Below are 18,422 nucleotides of genomic sequence, written 5' to 3'. Positions count from 1 at the left end.
AGTAAATGGACATAAGGCTACATATAAAGCTAAACATTTATTACTTAAAGAAAGGGAGACATAGACAGACATAGAGAGAGAGACAGAAAACACATGTGCACACGGCAAGAGATGGACAGAAAAGGGGAAAGCCAAGATGGCAACGAAGTCAGAAGTGGCTGGAAGTGGGTGTGGTTAGTCCTTAAAGTCATTGCAAAGGAATAACACTTTCAGTAATGTAGCAGGATACAAGATTAACACCAAAAAATCAGTAGCCCTCCTGTACACAGATGAAAAAAGGGTTGGGGAAGAAATCAGAGATTCAACACCCTTCACAATAGGCATAAATAGTATAAAATATCTTGGAGTAACTCTAACCAAACAAGTGGAAGACTTGTAAGACAAGAACTTTAGATTTTTGATGAAAGAAATTGAAGAAGATACCAGAAAGTGGAAAGATCTCCCATGCTCTTGGATAGGCAGAATTGACATAGTAAAAATGGCAATCTTACCAAAAGCAATCTACAGATTCAGCACAATTCCCATCAAAATTACAGCAAAATTCTTCACAGACATCAAAAGAATGGTACTCAACTTCACATAGAAAAGCAAATAAACAAGGATAGCAAAAACAATCCTGTACAGTAAAAGAACATCTGGAGGCATAACAATCCCTGACTTCAAACTCTACTACAGAGCTACAGTACTGAAAACAGCCTGGTTTTTAGCATAAGAACAGACAGGAGGACCAATGGAACCATATAGAAGACTCAGATATCAATCCACACATCTTCAAACACCTGATTTTTGACAAAGAAGCAAAAAAATATCAAATGGAAAAAAGAAGGCATATTTAACAAGTGATGCTGGCATAACTGGATATCAATTTGTAGAAGAATGAATAGAACCATATGCATCACCATATACAAAATTCAAGTTCAAATGAATCAAAGACCTCAACATAAAGCCATCCACACTGAACCTTACAGAAGAGAAAGTGGGAAGTACACTTGAATTCATTGGCACAGGAGACCACTTCCTAAATAGAACCCCAGCAAGCACAGACACTGAGAGAAACAATTAATAAATGGGACCTCCTGAAACTGAAAAGCTTCTGTAAAGCAAAGGGCACCATCAACAAGACAGAATGACAGCCTACAGAATGGGAAAAGATCTTCACTAACCCCACATCAGACAGAGGTCTGATTTCCAAAATATACAAAGAACTCAAGAAATTCATCATCAAAGGAACACATAATCCAATAAAAAAATGGAATACAACTTAAACAGAGAATTCTCAAAAGAGAAATCTAAAATGGCTGAAAGACACTTAAGGAAATGTTCAACATCCTTAGTTATCAGAGAAATGCAAATCAAAACAACTCTGAGATTTCATCTTACACCTGTAAGAATGGTCAAGATCAAAAACACTGATGACAACTTATGCTGGTCAGGTTGTGGGGAAAAGAGAACACTTCTGCATTGCTGGTGGGAATGCAAGCTGGTACAGCCCCTTTGAATGTCAGTGTGACAATTTCTCAGAAAATTAGGAAACAACTTTCCTCAAGACCCAGTAATACCACTTTTGGGTATATATCCAAAGGATGTTCAATCGTGCCACAAGGACATGTGGTGCGGGAGAATTGTCTGTATTCTGTCAATCATGTTTTAAATAAAACGCTGATTGGCCAGGCAGGAGGTGTAGGCAGAAAAACCAGACAGGAAGTGGAAATGATGCAAGGAGAACAGGAGAATTCTGGGGAGGAGGAAGTTGATTCCTCCCACTCCTGCCCAGACCACTGAAGCAGCAGGATGTAAGCTGCCCCACTGAAAAAGGTACTGAGCCACATGGCTAAAATAGATCAGAATAATGGGTTAATCAAGATGTGAGAGTTAGCTAATAAGTAGCCTGACCTAATGGGCCAATCAGCATTATAATTTACAGAGATCCGTGTGTGATTTTTCAATGGGACTAAACAGCTCTATGGGGGCAGGGCGGGAAAGAAACCCCCAAACAAGCAGGCTCCCCTCATGTTACAAAATGGCACCCACGTGGATAACTGAATCCACAGAAAGCCTGGGAATGCTTGGGAAAGATTAGAGTAAAGCATTTCAGTTTTCAGCCGTAGCAATTCTCTGTGCTTTAGAAAGAGAAAACTCTGAGGCAGTAGCTTGCAAGGGGAAGTGGGTTTCTTTACAGTTCTGTCCAGAGCTAGAGAGAGAAACATTCTTAGCCTCTGCCCACTGTTCTCCTATCAACAGTTTTACAGGAAAACTGGAACACAAACCATCAGACAGACATGTGTAGATTTAGCTGTGAGGAAAGCTGTAACTCTGCGAGCGTTCATTGGAGGGAGTCTCCTCCTGTCCCCACTGGAGAATCTCCTGGAGACATTGTGACTTTAGCCTTGCTTCTCTCGGGGTGGGTCCCTATTACATTAAATACAGTAATCTAGTCATCTAGAACATCCCCAAAGAAAATGGGCAGGGATTAGTCTCATACTCCTCACCCTGCCCTTATTTTCCCCTGACCACCTCAGATCCATGACACTTCTGACTCTAGGAATGCCTTGTCTGGCCACAGAAGGGGAAGAGAATAGAAAAACACCTTCTACAGGTGAAGTATTGCCAAATATTTATTGTTGCTTTGATGGAGTTTCATAAAGCAATGGAATTTCACACAGACAACCCGTGCTTTTAGTGCGTAGGTGAAACCAATGAAGAGAGCTCTCAGGTCCATGGGGTCTGAATAGTTTGGAATTAGCTGAAGCACCACAGCCCGTGTGCTAAGGGCAGGTGCTAAGGGAAGCCTGTGACTGGGGAGTGACCAGCAGAGCTGTGGTGACTCAAGGAAGGGACTGAATTGGTCTCCGTGTGAAAGGGAGGCAGCAGGACCTGGGTTGTGCCTCTGTTCCTTCTGGAGGACCTGACACATATTTCCTGATGGCTCCCAAGGCCATGACCCTGCCATTGTCACATCACTGAGTCTTTGTGTTCATTGTCCCCTTCTGCTGCTCCATTAGTGACCCAACCAACTCTGAAGTTTTCTCCCTGGCTTCCTCCCAGCTGACAAGAGGCTCATAGCCCAGATCTCGCTGAGCTTTCTTGTAGGAGAAGGTGAACACAGTATTTGACACTGTGACCAAGTGGTGGTTGAAGGGAGGCCGGTAGTTGTAGATTGGACGCAGCAGGAAGCTCATCACAACTTCCAGCAGGAAGCCAAGCCAGTACAGCAGGGGCAGAGGAGGAATCCACCTGGGATTAGGGCGGAAGCCCCATTTCTTGCTTAGGTTGCAATTTAAATCATCATAGCTTTGGTGAGGAGTGTCATCTGAGATGTAGTAGAATTGTCCTTGGATGTTTGATGACTTCTTGGTGTCTCATAGTCCCCTGGCAGCCAGAATGAGTGCCCAAGTCACCTTGCACTATACACTGGGTTGTCTGTAAAGAATTTGTCATTAACATCCCTAAAACCATGATTTTTAGGGCCCTGGTCATTGTGTTGGAATGTGCCTTAAGGCACAAGTGTTCAACGTGCCACCATTTCACCATGGGTGAAAGCCAAGTTCACCCATTGGTTTCCAACTCTTCCTTCTCACCCATTTTCTTGCCTCATGGATATGGATCGTTTTTTTCACATTGTTCCTTCTCATGGCAATTCAGCATGATCTCCTTGTAGGAGTTGAGCCCTGCAGCATCTACTGAACAGGTATAGATGGGGGCAGGCACACTAGCCTGGACCTAGGCCTCCCCATAACAGACAACACACTGTCAGGGTCAGGAAATCAACCATGGAGTCCACATGATTCCTGTTCCTTTCCTCCCTAATCCCAGCTCCCTGCTGTATTATTTGCTGCTCCTGGATCAGCAGGACCATGACCGGACTCATGAGCCATAGAAGAGGAAATGGTGACATCTTCTGTCTGGTTGTCAAGGTTTTTAGTCTTCCAGTTGTCACAGATCTTTCTCTGTTTCTGTCTCTCTCTCTCTCTCTCTCTCCGTGTGTGTGTGTGTGTGTGTGTGTGTGTGTGTGTGTGTGTGTGTGTATGTTCCTGATGAAGAATTTTGATTCTGAAAAAAACCAAAACAAAATATTTCTAGTCTATTCTTCATAAATAAAGTTTTTAAAATAAAAATTTACCATTTCATTATTGGGAAGCAATTTTTAAATTAAAATAAACATGCAGACTCCGGCAAGGACAGACGAGAATCCCAATGCTACAGTGTCACACGTAGTTGAACAGAGACTGTTCACACTGAGATGGACATTATAATGCTGGAACTGTGGGGACGACAGAAATTGTCACAAGCACCGTGCCTAGCGACCCAGCAAAGGTTGCTAAATTCTGCAGAGATTTTGTGTTTTTCTATAACTGAGGTTTCCATCTCTTCTACCTTGGCTTCAACACTGGAGACTCCCTCTTCTGTGTTTTGTGCTCTGAGGTTTTAGTTTCACTTCCCAAAGTTTTCATTTCCAGTTTTATCTCTGTTTGGCTTTGCTTTAGCAACTCCATCTCGACTTTTCATGTCTTGAGCTGTTTTCATCATGTCCTTGACTGTTACTTTGTATTTTCGTAGACTTTGATAAAATGTTTTTCATGTCCTTTTTAAAGTCCTTGAACATATTCATGATTGCTGCTTTGAAGTCCTTGTGTTTTCACACTGGTGCCTAGGCCTCTGGGTTTGTGATGACTGAGGTGATTTTAGATGTTGATTTTGGGTCTTTGTTGTGGGGGTACTTTGTAGTTTGGTTTCTGTTGGCCTCTCTTGACATTAGGAGGGAGTGGAGGCTGTGGGTTGCCTAGTAGACAGTGCTTCTGCAGGTTGGTGGGTGGCAAAGGGTAATAGAGGTGGGTTAGGTAAAATGTTCGAGAGGGGCTCCAGGAAAGAGCCAATGGTTCCCGACTACATCAAGAGATGGGGTGCCCAGGAAGTGGGTGAGTGAAAATCACCTACTGGAGTCCACTGGGGTCCCAGGTAGAGAGCTTTACACAGAGGGATGGGAGGAGGGCAAAGCTGATCCTCTGAAAGGTTCCAGTATTCCCCAGGGAATGGAAAGAGGAAGGGTGGAAGGAAGCACCCTGCTAGCCTGTTACCTCTTTTGAAAGTGGTATCTTTTACATTTTGCAAATATCTAATTTAGGAACAACAGATAGAGTTAATATAATTTTCCCTTTTACCTTTTTTGAAAGTGTTATCTTTTACATTTTGCAAATATCTAATTTAGGAACAACAGATAGAGTTAATATAATTTTCCCTTTTATCTCCTTTGACAATTAATTCTCTCTCCCCCTCTCTCTCTCTCTCTCTCTCTCTCTCTCTCTCTCTCTCTCTCTCCCCCCCCCTCCAAGGTTTCTTTATGTAGTTCTATCTGTCCTCAAACTGGCTTTGTGAATCAGGTTGACCTTGAACTCAGAGACATATCTGAGAGGTAATAGACTGTGCTAAGAATTAACTCGTAAATGCTAACATTTCAGCCTGAGTAGGTTGATTAAGAACCTTCCCTAATATATTTATTTTTTGAGAACCAACAGAGGAAAGAGGAAAGGCCTCGGGCCTATCAGACAGAGACACAGTCTCTGCATCCATTGCCAACTTCAGTTTAAGGGTTGGTGAGATGGTTTAGCAGGTAGAGCCTCCTTCACGAAAGAGTAATAATCTGAATTCAATCCCTGGGATTAATTGCAACATGTTGGCCTTTGACTTCTATACACATTTGCTGTGGTTCATAGGCACACACACAGACATGCATGCGCACACAAAATAAAGAAATGCATAATTTAGCAATAATGTTCATATAGTTATACATGCACATTTACAAAATTGACTTTAGGTTAGGTATAACAAGAACTGTAACTTATACTATGCATAATGAAAACTTCAGTTGACACAAGAATATAGCCATAACAGATACCCAAGTCATTTACTGTTCAGAACTCCAAGGGTAGATGAAGTTTGCTGAATGCCTTGTTTTAGTTTATTTTATTAGAGAATCTTCTTAGTAGCTGGAGTGAGACTCAGTGCTGGGTTAGTGTTGTGGAACCCTTGAGGCACAGTGTTTAGTGAGGGTTCCTCCCCAGAGTGCCACTAAGGGCTAGGCATCGTCTTTTGCATGTGTGAGGAGGGCAGACCCTATAGTATATGTGACATAACACAGGATATGGGGTGACAAAGCCCTTATGTCCCTGTCACAGAGGAGTTGTTGGAGTTCATACCATACCAGAAATGGGATATGTTCTTCTGTTATGGTTCCCTGTGAGGTCTGTGTATGTCATGGGGTCAGGGATCTGACACTTTTGTTAAGGGCCTTGTTACTTCTTACCAGAGTGGGCTGGAGGGGACATTTGTAGAGAGAACTGTTGTAACTACCTTGTTCTTTCCTTCATTAGGACAGTCTTCACAGACCCAGACACAAACTTGTCAGGCACAGAAAAGACATGCTATATAAAATGTTAGTGCAGGCTGTCCCTTCCCAGGGCCTCTAGGGGCAGAGCAGCAGGCTTTGGCTAAAGTTCACACTTTAACAACTCCAAACCCCTGATTTCTGTTTGTCATAACCCTTCTCGAGGAATTACGAATGGATTTGTAGAAGACAAACTTCCAAAACCCAATTCAGCTTCCTTGCACACCCAAGGGAGAGAGTACCAGTGTTGTGTTCAGCCCCAGGTGTGGAACCTTACACCCACAGTAGGGGAGAGTGTCCACATGGAGTCTGGAGTCTGGGTTCTGTACAGTTCAGGCACGTGGAGAAGAGACTCCCAAGGGGCAGCAATCCTAATGCACATGTTTCTTACCCAGAACTGTATGCACTGTGTTTCCATGCCCTGGGGCCGCTGCCTTAAGCAAGGTTCTCAGAAGCAAGCACTCTTCACTGTGGAATATTAGTTAAAGATGTGTTACGTTCCATTATGCTGCTTTATATGCATCTAATGATGCCAAGGTGTGTTGCTTTCTTTAATGTTTCATTTGTTAAACTCTGTAAAATGGCGCTACTGTGCCTGTCTGTGACACCTGATGGTCTAATAAAGAGCTGAGCGGCCAATAGCTAGGCAGGAGAATGGATGAGCTGGACTGGCAGGCAGAGAGAATAACTGGGAGGAGAAATCTGGGAAGAGGGATGGAGGAGCGAGAAATGGAGAAGGGGAGAGGATACCAGTCACCCAGCTACACAGCAAGCTACAGAGTAAGATGTAAAGAAAGGTATACAGAATAGAGCAAGATAAAAGCCCAGAGGCAAAAGGTAGATGGGATAATATCAGTTAAGAAATGATGGCTAAAAGCAAGGCAGGCTAAGGCCAGGAATTCATAAGTCAGAAAAAGTCCCTGTGAGCTGGATGGTGATCCCCCAAATATAAAGAGTAAAACAACAACAACAACAAAAAAAAGCAACTACACCTTTCACTTTTTTTTTTTAACCCACAAAGGTTTCAAAATTCCTAACAACAGCTACTGAGAACTTTCCAACCACAAACTCAGTAGCACGGCTTCCTCCAAATTAGGCTGTGCTGGAGCCCATTGCCCATTCTCAATATCCCCTTATAGGCAGCTGGTGCCACCATGCTTGGAAAGGGGGATATCCCTCCCACCTCCAGCAACTGCTGCCAATCCCGGACTATCAACCTACAGCTACCTTCTGATGGCTAAGCTTATCCACAACTGGTCCCAGGAGTCTGGGATTTGAGATACAATTCTCTGTGCTTTAGAAAGAGAAAACTCTGAGGCAGTAGCTTGCAAGGGGAAGTGGGTTTCTTTACAGTTCTGTCCAGAGCTAGAGAGAGAAACATTCTTAGCCTCTGCCCACTGTTCTCCTATCAACAGTTTTACAGGAAAACTGGAACACAAACCATCAGACAGACATGTGCAGATTTAGCTGTGAGGAAAGCTGTAACTCTGCGAGCGTTCATTGGAGGGAGTCTCCTCCTGTCCCCACTGGAGAATCTCCTGGAGACATTGTGATTTTAGCCTTGCTTCTCTCGGGGTGGGTCCCTATTACATTAAATACAGTAATCTAGTCATCGAGAACACCCCCGACGACAATGGGCAGGGATTAGTCTCATATCCCTCACCCTGCCCTGATTTTCCTCTGTCTACCTTAGATCTCCAATCCCTTTCTGATCCTAGCATGGCCTTGTCTGTACAGGATAGGGGAATAGAAGAGAAAAGCACCGACTGCAGATAAAGTATTAACAAATGTTTATTGTTCCTCTACTTGTTTTTTATAAAGCAGTGGGAAATTTCTCAGAATGAGACATATGTTATGGGGAGGTTAAGCAATGAGAGCTCTTAGGTCCATGGGCTGCTGAATAGTTTGGAATTAGCTGAGCCTCCACAGCCTGTGTGTGGTTGGGCAGGTGCTGAGGGAAGCCTGTAGGTAGGACAGTGATTGGCAGAGCTGTGGTGACTTAAGGAAGAGACTGAGTTGGTCTCTGTGTAAAAGGGAGGCAGCAGGACCTGGGTTGTGCCTCTGTCCTTTCTGAAGGACCTGACAAATATTTCCTGATGGCACCCAGGGCCATGACCCTGCCATTGTCACATCACTGAGTCTTTGTGTTCAGTGTCCCCTTGTGCTGCTCCACTAGGGACCCGATCCACTCTGAAGTTTTCTCCCTGGCTTCCTCCCAGCTGACAGGCGGCTCATAGCCCAGGTCTCGCTGAGCTTTTTTGTAGGAGAAGGTGAACACAGTATTTGACACTGTGACCAAGTGGCGGTTGAAGGGAGGCTGGTAGTTGTAGATTGGACGCAGCAGGAAGCTCACAACTTCCAGCAGGAAGCCAAGCCAGTACAGCAGGGGCAGAGGAGGGACCCACCTGGAATCACGGTGGAAACCCCATTTCTTGCTCAGGTTGTAATTTAAATCATCATAGCTTTGGTGAGGAGTGTCATCTGAGATGTAGTAGAACTGTCTTTGGATGTTTGGTGACTTCTTGGGATCTCGTAGGCCCCTGGCAGCCAGAATGTGTGCCCAGGCCGCATTGCTCACATACACTGGGTTGGCTGTGGAGAATTTGCCAACAATACCCAGAATATCATTATTCTTGAGGGCTTTAATTATTGTATCAGAAAGGAATTGGCTTCCCTCCCCATAGATGTACATAGGCCTTAAGGAACAAGTAAGCAAAGTGCCACCATCTTTCAGGGTGCGTCCATTGGCTGCCAGGACGGCCTTCTCACCCATCTTCTTGCTGTATGGGTATGGATGAAAGCTTGTATTTTCATGTTGTTCTTCTTCATTGCCATTCACGACGATCTCCTTGTAGGAGCTGGGCCCTGCAACCTCAATCGAGCTGGTGTAGATGAAGGCTGGCACACTAGCCTGGACACAGGCCTCCAACAGCTTCTGTGTACCTAAGCATAGACAACATGCTGTCAGGGTCACGAGACAGATAATCCAGGGGGCACCATGTGCACACCTTTATAATTCTTTTCATCTTTTGTCTAAGCAAGCAACCCTTACACATCACATGCATTTTCTGATCCCTGTACTCACAGCTACCATGCTATAACCCAGGGACAGCAGGTGGATGGCCAAGAACAAGAATCTGCAGGTTTTTATGTTCACTGTCCTGTGAGTGTTTGCATGCATGAGCGTGTGTTACTGGCTTTCTTTTATTTTTCAAAGTCACCTAAGCTTCTTGCTTGTCCATTCCTAATGAGTCCATTTTTTACTAAGAATTGTTGTCAAGAAATAAAATGGTCCAAGGTCAAATACAATTGTGTACAGGTGATGTGCATGTTACATAGACATTTCAAAGTTACCGGTCTTTTTTTTGTCATTTGATGATAATCTAAACTGTCACAAGGACAACTAGTCTGAGTCATAGGCTAATAATTGCTGGGTTTGGGGGGACGTAGTGATGCCACTGGTGTTCCAGATTGTATGCATGATGTTAAAGCATTCTTGCTTTTGTCTGTGGCTTTATTTACTCAGTTATACAAAGAAGAGGTGATGAATATTTCTTCTAATTTTCATTCTGGAAGCCAGCACTGACTGACCTCATCTGTTCCTCTGGGTGGAAAACTAAGAGGAGCTGAGTGTTCCCTGCTGGGAATTCCCAGAATGGCAGACCCGTGCGAGGCCTGAAGCTCTCTCAGAACTAAGAGCTTGCAGAGCAGCTGCCTGCAGGGTCTAGGCTAGGTCTGACCCTAGGGAGGCCCTGGGTGGATGGTTATCAACTGCCTGGAGTTGGAATCCAGTCTCCTGGACATGGAGGACAACGGGTAGCTTGAAGTTGAAGTGGCATAGGTGTGATTTACATCCGAGGTCACCGACTTTCTATGGCCTGGGTCATAGCCATGCCATAGCCCTGAGCTCTTCCAGCTGGGTCTGCTGAGCAGAGGCATTCGACTCAGTGGTGTTCCCTGATGAGTGAACTCCTTCCCGATCTGTGTTGACAGTTTCAGCTCCCAAGTTTCACCTTTCCTCCAGATACTGTACCTTTCAGATTAACATCCATGACAGTCTCTCGGGGACTCTCACCCATGACATCAATGACGGCTGCAGAATGGATGACAACAGAGATGCCCTGGCAGGCTCTCCTCAGGTACTGGGCATCCAGAATGTCTCCCTCCAGCATGGTCACCTTGGTCTTTGTCTGTAGGTCTGTGGAACACACGGCAGGTCATTGGGAGGCTTTCCTGTGGGCTGGGATGTTCCCTGCGCACAGGTGTCAGCCAGTTGTCTAGGTTATCAAGAATTGCTACAGGTAGCGAAGACTTCGGAGAGGAAGCCTGATACATGGAAGGAAGTGAAAGCATTCTTTCCCACTGCAGGAAACAAATCGGTTAGCAAGCAATCAAATGTGCCTAGGGTGTGAAACTTGTTCTAGAAAGTGGGGAGAAGTTGATCCATTCAAGGAGATTCAGGAGTTAATGGGGATTGGAGCGGACTGGGTAGAAATGAGATTAGCGATCAGAATGTCTGTCCAAGGGTTATGATGAGGAAGACCCTGTTCCTAGCAGAGGGGAGTAGAGAAAGTAGTCACACAGATATGAATCTTAGGTACACGTGTCTCCCCCCCAATACTCCCCTTGTCAGAGCCTGATATTTTCTGGGCTTGTGCTGAGCACAAAAGGAAGAGGTAACACAGCACCAATTGCTTGGCTTAAAAGACTCAGGAAAGTAGAGGTGCTGGCAATAATAGGATAGGCTCCCAGGCAGGGAATTGCACATACTTTTAATCCCAGCACTTGGGAGGCAGTGGTAGGCAGATCTCTGTGAGTTCAAGGCCAGACTGGTCTATAGTGGAAGTTTCAGGACATAGGATGGGTTCAAGTATAGACACAATGGACTATCTTCTATGAGATACTATCAAAAAATCAGAAGTCCATGTTGTAACAGGCTCTCCAGGGACTCCCTTATAGCCGCCTATGCCAAGGCAGTAGGTACAACGCCAGTACCTTTGGGTTCTTCTGCAACCCACAGAGAACACTGTCTGTCATTTTGCCACTCAGCTCACTAAATGAACTGTGTGCCACATGCTGTCTTCACCCATGCCTGTGCTTGCTTTGGCTTCTTAATTTGCACCCAACTTCAGGAGTTTCCTTCCTTCCTCTGCACACTTCCTAGAGCCTGGCCCTCGGATGAGGAAAGTGGGGGCACAGGTATGGCGGCACCAACTGAGGAGCCTCACTTGTCCTATCTCCACCGGTGCCATTGGCCCATTCTCTGGGGTTGCTTGGAATCAGGTTTTCAGAGGCGGATTAAAGTCACTGAACTGAAATTGCCAAGGGAGCCAAATAGCAGCGAGGAGGGCAGGAGAAATCCGAGCTGAGGAAACACCTCCAGAGACACAAATACAATGGCTTGCTCCTAAGTCTCTAATAAGTGTATCCTCTCTGTAACCCCTCTTCTCTTCATGCAACTGCGGAAAAGCCCCGAAGGAGAGAGAGCCAAACAGGGGACTTCTCAGGAGAAAACTGGTACCTGGCAGAGTGTTAAATTCCCGGATTATGATCCTATCTGCCCATGCCGTCCTCCTTCTCTTTCGCCACTGATTTAGACAAACTGGTTCAGGGATGTCGCCTTGACAAGACAGGAGGAATCCAGACCTCTATTAAAATAGACTCTTATCCATGAGCAATTTGGGGACCCTGAGATCCCAGGAGAAGCCTCTTAGAGTGTTTCCTGGTGGAGCCATAGCTGCAACCTTATCTAGGAGACCTAGGTATGGCAAGTATTTGTACAGCCACGTGGTGGAGTGTTGCTCTCATGAGAACTTTGAGAGAGAGAGAGAGAGAGAGAGAGAGAGAGAGAGAGAGAGAGAGAGAGAGAGACTGAGACTCCAAGAAGCTTCTACTCACAGAGAATGTGAAGCGTATAAAGGTTGCAGCTCAGTTTCCTGGGTTCCCATTCAGTCGGTTGATTTTAGCTGTGGTATTCGGGCAAGTCAGTTAACTTCTGTGCCTTTTTATCCTCAGAGATAGTGGTGGGGGCAGGGGGAACACAGTAACTACATTCCAGGAAGGTTGTACAGAGCTAATGAGCTATTGCCACAGACTGCACCAGAAAGGCCGGCACAGAAAGCACACACACACACACACACACACACACACACACACACACACACACGCACACACGTACAGAAGTCTCAGCTCTTACCGTTATGCAGGGCCTCTATCCATTCCCCCTAACGGTACTCACTATGGCGCTCTTCCTCCAGACCAAGGCCTGGCTCCTTACAAATATTGCTGAGACATTGGGATTCTAGCTAATAGAATTGACTGTGTGTTAGTACGTGGTTAATGGAAACAGCACTCAGGCCAATGGAGGAGTAAACTGACATTGGAAGAGGTCGGAGATAAGAAAGTAGTGTAGAGGGTAAGAGTTGTCTCAAAGGGCTTGGGGGGGGGCGTCCTGTGTGTAGGGCAGATCCCTAAGTAGTAGACGTTTACACTTGAAGCTGTGGAGGGGGGTGAGGCACATATAGACACACTGAACATTCTGGGGCCACGACAAAATAATGGAGCTTAAGTGGGGAACCTCTGGCTTGAACTGTGATCCTCATTAATCAGATGACATTGCTATAGTCATCTTTATTTTCCCAGCTCAAAGTCCTTGCTGCCCAGGTGAGTGAGCATCCTTTCCTACTTTCCCTGCAAGGTTCGTTTAATAACAGGGGTTGAAGAGGTGGTTAAACTATCCCATGACAGCAGCTCTTCCAGTTGCGCTCGAGATAACAAATTGGCCAAGGAATAAAGGCCCGGCCCAGTGAATTCTGCCATCTTCTTCTTCGTGATGACAAACTCCAGGGAGGAAAGATGGGACGAATGTAAGAACAGTCCAGGTGAGGCATGCGCAGTCCTGCTCACACTGGCTCTGTGTTGGTCCCTGGGTGTGACCTCGTGTAATTGCTCAGAAATTCACTTCCTCAGAGCTCATTCTCCTTCTCTGTCCTTTCCTGTCTGCCTGGCTGCCCCTTCTCCTTTCCTATCTCTGCCTCTGTCTATTTCTCTCCCTTTTACATCTTTTTACTCCTTTCATACGCCCTCTACCCAAGACGCTAGATGAACGACACCCCCCACCCACGCCCCCACGGCAACAGAGCAAACCAGAACAAAACAAACAACTAAACTGGTAGCAATTAGGAGAGACAGGGAGCTAGCACCAAACCCTCCAGCTTAATGATCTTTATGGATATTATCTGGCGATTGGCAAGTCAGCATTAAAGAGCAGACGGGAGAGAGAACCTGTCAGTCTTCCCCTACTGTACAGTGTCTTTTATGCTGTGTGGTCTGTTTCTTCCTCATGAATGTGGATGTGGGGAAGTGTTTTGACTGCCAGCGTTTTTTATTTACTTGACAAGGGAGGAGCTCTCTAGACATCCAGGCATCCGGTCAGCTATGGTTATGCAGTCGCATGCCTGAAGAGTCCAATACTAAGAATATAGAAGTGTAGGTTCCAGACGTAAGAACAGGGAAATAAAGAAATATAAAGTTGTAAGCCTAGGAGAATGAGAGCAGGCTTTCTCAGTAGTTTAAGGATTGATAATTAAGAGTGGTTTATTTTGCTTTACAACCCATAGCTCTGTCTGCAAGGCTGAAGAATCCCTGTGCAAACTCAGGGCCGGCTTTTAGATAACCCCTGGGCCACTCTTGACCAACAACTGATGTGAGCTAAGTTCACCTTTAATGGAATGTACGTGACTTCTTGGCTGTGCATTATCCCATACCCTTCCCTGTTAAACACAGCTGTCAGTATCAGGGGAGGGGCAGAGCATAGGTAAACACCATCAGAAAGTGCCAGAGAGAAACAATGGGCAAAGTACAAATATCAGTTTAACTGAAAAACCTTGTTAATGGAAGCTGTAAAGAAGGCAACTTGTATCTGAGTTTCACCTCAAGATTGTAGAAATTCTTCTTCTATTCATGCCTAGTACTTGCTTCTTGCTATGAAAAGGGGGAGTTCACAAACAGCCCATTGCCACAGTCACACAAATCCATCTCCAACTGTGGTCTCAGCTAGCTGAGAAGCTTTGTGTGCCCCACGGAGATTTTTTTTTCTTTAAATCTTTTTCTGGAATAAAGTTCGCTTCTGGTTTAATAGACTTTGATGGGTCTGTCCTCCATCTTTGCGCAGCCCCTGTGGACCCAACAACGCCAGATCCTCAAGTTGACTTACTGAAGAATTCCTCCCTGGTTTCTGGCCTGAAGACCTTGTCCAGGACTCTGACCTCTTCCAGGTCCTTCTCCTGCACCAGCAAGTGGACGATCCTCTGGCCCAGAAAGCCTCCTGCTCCTGTCACCAGGCAGCTCCACCCAGGCATGGCCACCACAGGAAGCAGACCCAGTGAGAACAAGGGTGATGTGGGGTGATTCTGGAGGTGACTGGAAAGAGAGAGTCAGTGATTACTCAAGCCCAGTTTCTCCCACCAACCTCTCATAACTCAGATGGCAAGACATGGGGAGGTTTCTCCACAGCACTAAGCAATGCGTTTCAATGTATACCACAAAACTGTAAGACCTTCAGGGCGTGGTTGTGTCCCAAGATTTCTGCTTTCCCAGACGCCTGTTGCAAGCCCAGGGTGTGCTTCAGAAAGGGCCCCAAACGTGCTGCACACAATCAAGTTACATAAGCAGTTCGTGGAACTTGGAGAAATGTTTACTTTGTTGGCTACAAAAGGTGAGGCCCAACGAAAGAGATCCAGAGTTTTTATGCCCTTGGGGAATATCCTCTGGGGACCTGCACAGGTCCAGTGACCTGGAAACACAGGAAGCCTGTTATTGGGCATCTGTTTTTGAAGACTTCATTTATGGGTGTCACTTGAACCATGGACAATTTTGTTGAAGCGAGATAGGATTCAGAGGATCCAAGTGTTGTCTGACTGGATAGGTGGCCTCGTAAGATCTGTCTTTTGAAATACCTCAGCACTTCTTCCTTGAGGGTGTGGGACAGACGACATTTGGGCTAGGAAGGCTCTGCCCATAAGGAGGTACAACCCATTTTGGAGTGAAATTTGAATCACGTACCATAGAGAAAAAAAACCATTTAGGTGGTAATAGCAAATCCACAGACATCTATATCTATATCCATACATATATATATATATATATATATATATATATATATCACAAATCTCTAAATCCCTCATGTCAAACAGAAATGTACTCAAGAATGTGCCATATCAATGGAATTCCATTTAACCTTTATTTAGTATGTTCTGTGCTTTATGCTATGTGAAGACATTTTCGAAGGCCAGAATCAGCCACCACACTTCCTTTTCCCTCGCCGTCAGGTTACAAAGCAAGGTTTTTGGCAAGCTTACACTTTCATCCTTCCAGAAATCTGGTGTCATTGGGTTATGACCCAGATTTGCTGGAGGTGGAGATCTAAGGTAAGTTCCCCTTCATGTTAGAACCCAGTTATTCCTTTCTGCTCTCTCAGGGGCTCCTCCTTTTTCTCCCAGTTTCCCAACACCAAAACATTTTCAGGCTTGGAAGGGGCATGAGGTGAGGCCACTGGCTCATCTAGATTGCAGGCAGCAATGGTAGCCTAATAAGTAACCTCTCCCCCACGTAGTAGTAGGGTTAACTACATCTTGTCGAAATGGTGGGCTATCTGGACCACTAGCCAATATAGCAGCAATCGCTGTTAACCCCAGTGTCAACCACCCCCTCAGAGCCCGAGGAAGTGTGGTACAAGTTCCCATGGGCACTGTCCCTAGCACACCACTTTCAGTTGCTTGAATCCTGGTCCTCAGACAGTAATCTTGGTGCATTGGGAGCTGATCTTTGAAGTGATATGAGAAGCAAGAAAGTCACACACTTGCACACATATTTTGTGTGCACTCGCTCATGTGCATGCGCACACACACATGCGCACGCACACACACACACACCACACACACACACACACACACACACACACACACACATGCCATTTTTCTAACCTCTGACTTGCATGGCGACTGTTTTGCACACCAGGCTGGAGAAAGATTTCTCTGTTAGATTCACCCTCTGCTCCCACAGGAGCAGCAAAAGTGGAAGGAGCTTGGGAAAAGCTGCTGTGAACCTTCATCCCACCACCGTTTCCAGTTAGCCTCCATTAAGAATTCAGCAGCACATTTTACGCTAGGAGGACTTCACCAGGGAGCACAGCTCAGCTAGAGACCACTCCCTCCTCAACCAATACCACGAAATCAACATCAAGAAAAAGTGGTTCAGTTTATCATATAATGCCAGTTTAAACAATTCAAGTTTGTGACCTTCTCGACTCTTATATTTAAATGTTTTTAGTGCCAGGTTAATGACCTGAGTGCACTTTTCAATCCAGTCCACTACGCTGCTCACCCACTTGGAGGATAACCTGGTGTCCGTTTTGACCAGGCAGAGCCTGCCTTCTGCAGCCATGCGCCCTGTACTAACCCTAGTGTGTTCGTCACTGTGCAGTTTTGAAAACCAAATCACTCTGCTCAGCCAGCTACTGTCGCCATCCATTTGGACAATGCCAATGAAAGAATTCCTTCATGTTACACCTCGGCTTCCACTGTCTCTTACTAGTGCCTTTCCCGTTAATGGATTGTGCTTTTGGTGACCAGGAGACAGAAAGATAACCCCTGTTGGGCTTGTGTCATTTTTCTTGGAGGCGCTGCTGACGGTGGAGGCCTGAGGTCAAACCCCAGTTGTTGTTCTGAGCTCCATCTAGCATCAGTCTGACCCGCTGCTCTGGGTCCTTTCCTCCCACATCAGGGATCCTCTGTCTGCATCAGCCTGAGCCAGCACCCTCTGCTAACAATGACCAAGGTTTCACCCCTTTTTACTAGTCTGTGTGTTTCTGTGCACAGAACTCCTCAGATGTTGTAGCTGTCTCTACATTTCAGTGATAACTTTTAATAAATGATTGTGAAATGGGACCTACAGGAAGAAAATAGGGAATGGAAGAAAGGCTGTCTCTAGCCCTTACCAGGCACCTTTCAGGACATATCAATATATTTATTTCCTCTAATATATTGAATTTTCTCTGATACCCTGATATTATATATCAACGAAAGAGGAGGGCAATGACCCATGACAGTGAGCAATCCATTTCTGAGAATCACCTTGTCACCTTAAGCAAGGCGATCTTCCTTGGGCAACACTGCAGAAGCTGGCCCGAGACAATGATCAGTTAGCTCACATCTTGACAAGCATGGCTGTAACTCTGTGTACCGATGGCTCCTATAGCAGTTCTTCCTCTGCTTATTCTGAGCTCATAGCAGTACCGTGAAGATGAACTTGGGGGTCACCGAGTGCTATTATCTGTTTTTCTTTGCCCTCCTCCCCGGCCCCGAGCCATGTCGAAGAGATTTTTTCTCCCCTCTGCTTTTTAGCAATTACTTGGTATGTTAGGGTGGCTGCTCCAGTCCAGGCTTTTAACTTAGAAGTTCTGGTTATAAAATGCTGTGATTGATGGGGGATAGTACCATTCACAAATAGCATGCTTGGCAGTTAGTAATAGCATAGTGTGGTGTGTTTGGGTCAGGGTTCTATAGAGCAACAGAACCAAGAGGATGCCTGTCTGTCTGTCTGTCTATCTATCTATCTATCTATCTATCTATCTATCTATCTATCTATCTATCTATCTATCATCTATCTATCTATCTATCTCTCAGAACTTATTAAATCAGCTTTTAAAAGAGTACCAACAGTTAAGTCACACCTCAGGAACTAGTGGTTACCTGGTTCTTGAGGCTAAATGCCTCAGCAGTTTGAATGATCCTACAATAGCTGTTGGTCGCTGTGGGGAGAAAAACAGTACTTACGTAGCCTCAAGGCCGATGTGCCAGTAGTCCCAACCTGGAGCTGGAAGTGTGGAAGGTTCCTGAGACCCAGCAGGTCCCTAGTTCGTGAAGCAGGCTTGGAAAAGATGGTTTCTGCTATCTACAAAGGAGCCAGCAGCAGCACTGCCAATCAACTCTGATGCAAGAAGGAACCAAAGCCAGCAATGGGCCAGATGCTCCTCCAGGGC

General features: G+C 45.5%; 1 protein-coding gene and 1 pseudogene across 4 annotated transcripts; both read right to left on the bottom strand.

The window, feature by feature from the left end:
* Positions 1 to 2,798: 2,798 nt before the first annotated feature.
* Positions 2,799 to 6,764, bottom strand: LOC146891284 (3 beta-hydroxysteroid dehydrogenase/Delta 5-->4-isomerase type 1 pseudogene; annotated as a pseudogene).
* A 1,391-nt stretch (positions 6,765 to 8,155) lies between these two features.
* Positions 8,156 to 18,422, bottom strand: LOC125405591 (3 beta-hydroxysteroid dehydrogenase/Delta 5-->4-isomerase type 2-like). Of its 4 annotated transcripts, none has more exons than XM_087897705.1 (4): positions 18,213 to 18,422; positions 14,598 to 14,803; positions 10,416 to 10,580; positions 8,156 to 9,325 (listed from the first exon to the last, which is right to left on the bottom strand). In XM_087897705.1, exons 2-4 carry the CDS (start codon positions 14,740 to 14,742, stop codon positions 8,514 to 8,516), a joined length of 1,122 nt encoding a protein of 373 aa, XP_087753831.1. In that variant the 5' UTR covers positions 14,743 to 14,803; positions 18,213 to 18,422; the 3' UTR covers positions 8,156 to 8,513. The 4 variants fall into 4 exon arrangements, with proteins under 4 accessions (XP_087753831.1, XP_048298129.2, XP_048298130.2 ...); XM_048442172.3 differs by having other exon boundaries at positions 18,217 to 18,421; XM_048442173.3 differs by lacking the exon at positions 14,598 to 14,803 and having other exon boundaries at positions 18,217 to 18,422.

Source organism: Myodes glareolus, chromosome 17 (genome assembly GCF_982192425.1).
Source record: "Myodes glareolus chromosome 17, mMyoGla1.1, whole genome shotgun sequence".
Lineage (NCBI taxonomy): Eukaryota > Metazoa > Chordata > Mammalia > Rodentia > Cricetidae > Myodes > Myodes glareolus.
Note: the sequence above shows the minus strand (reverse complement) of the source record. Positions and strands in the feature narration are given on the sequence as shown.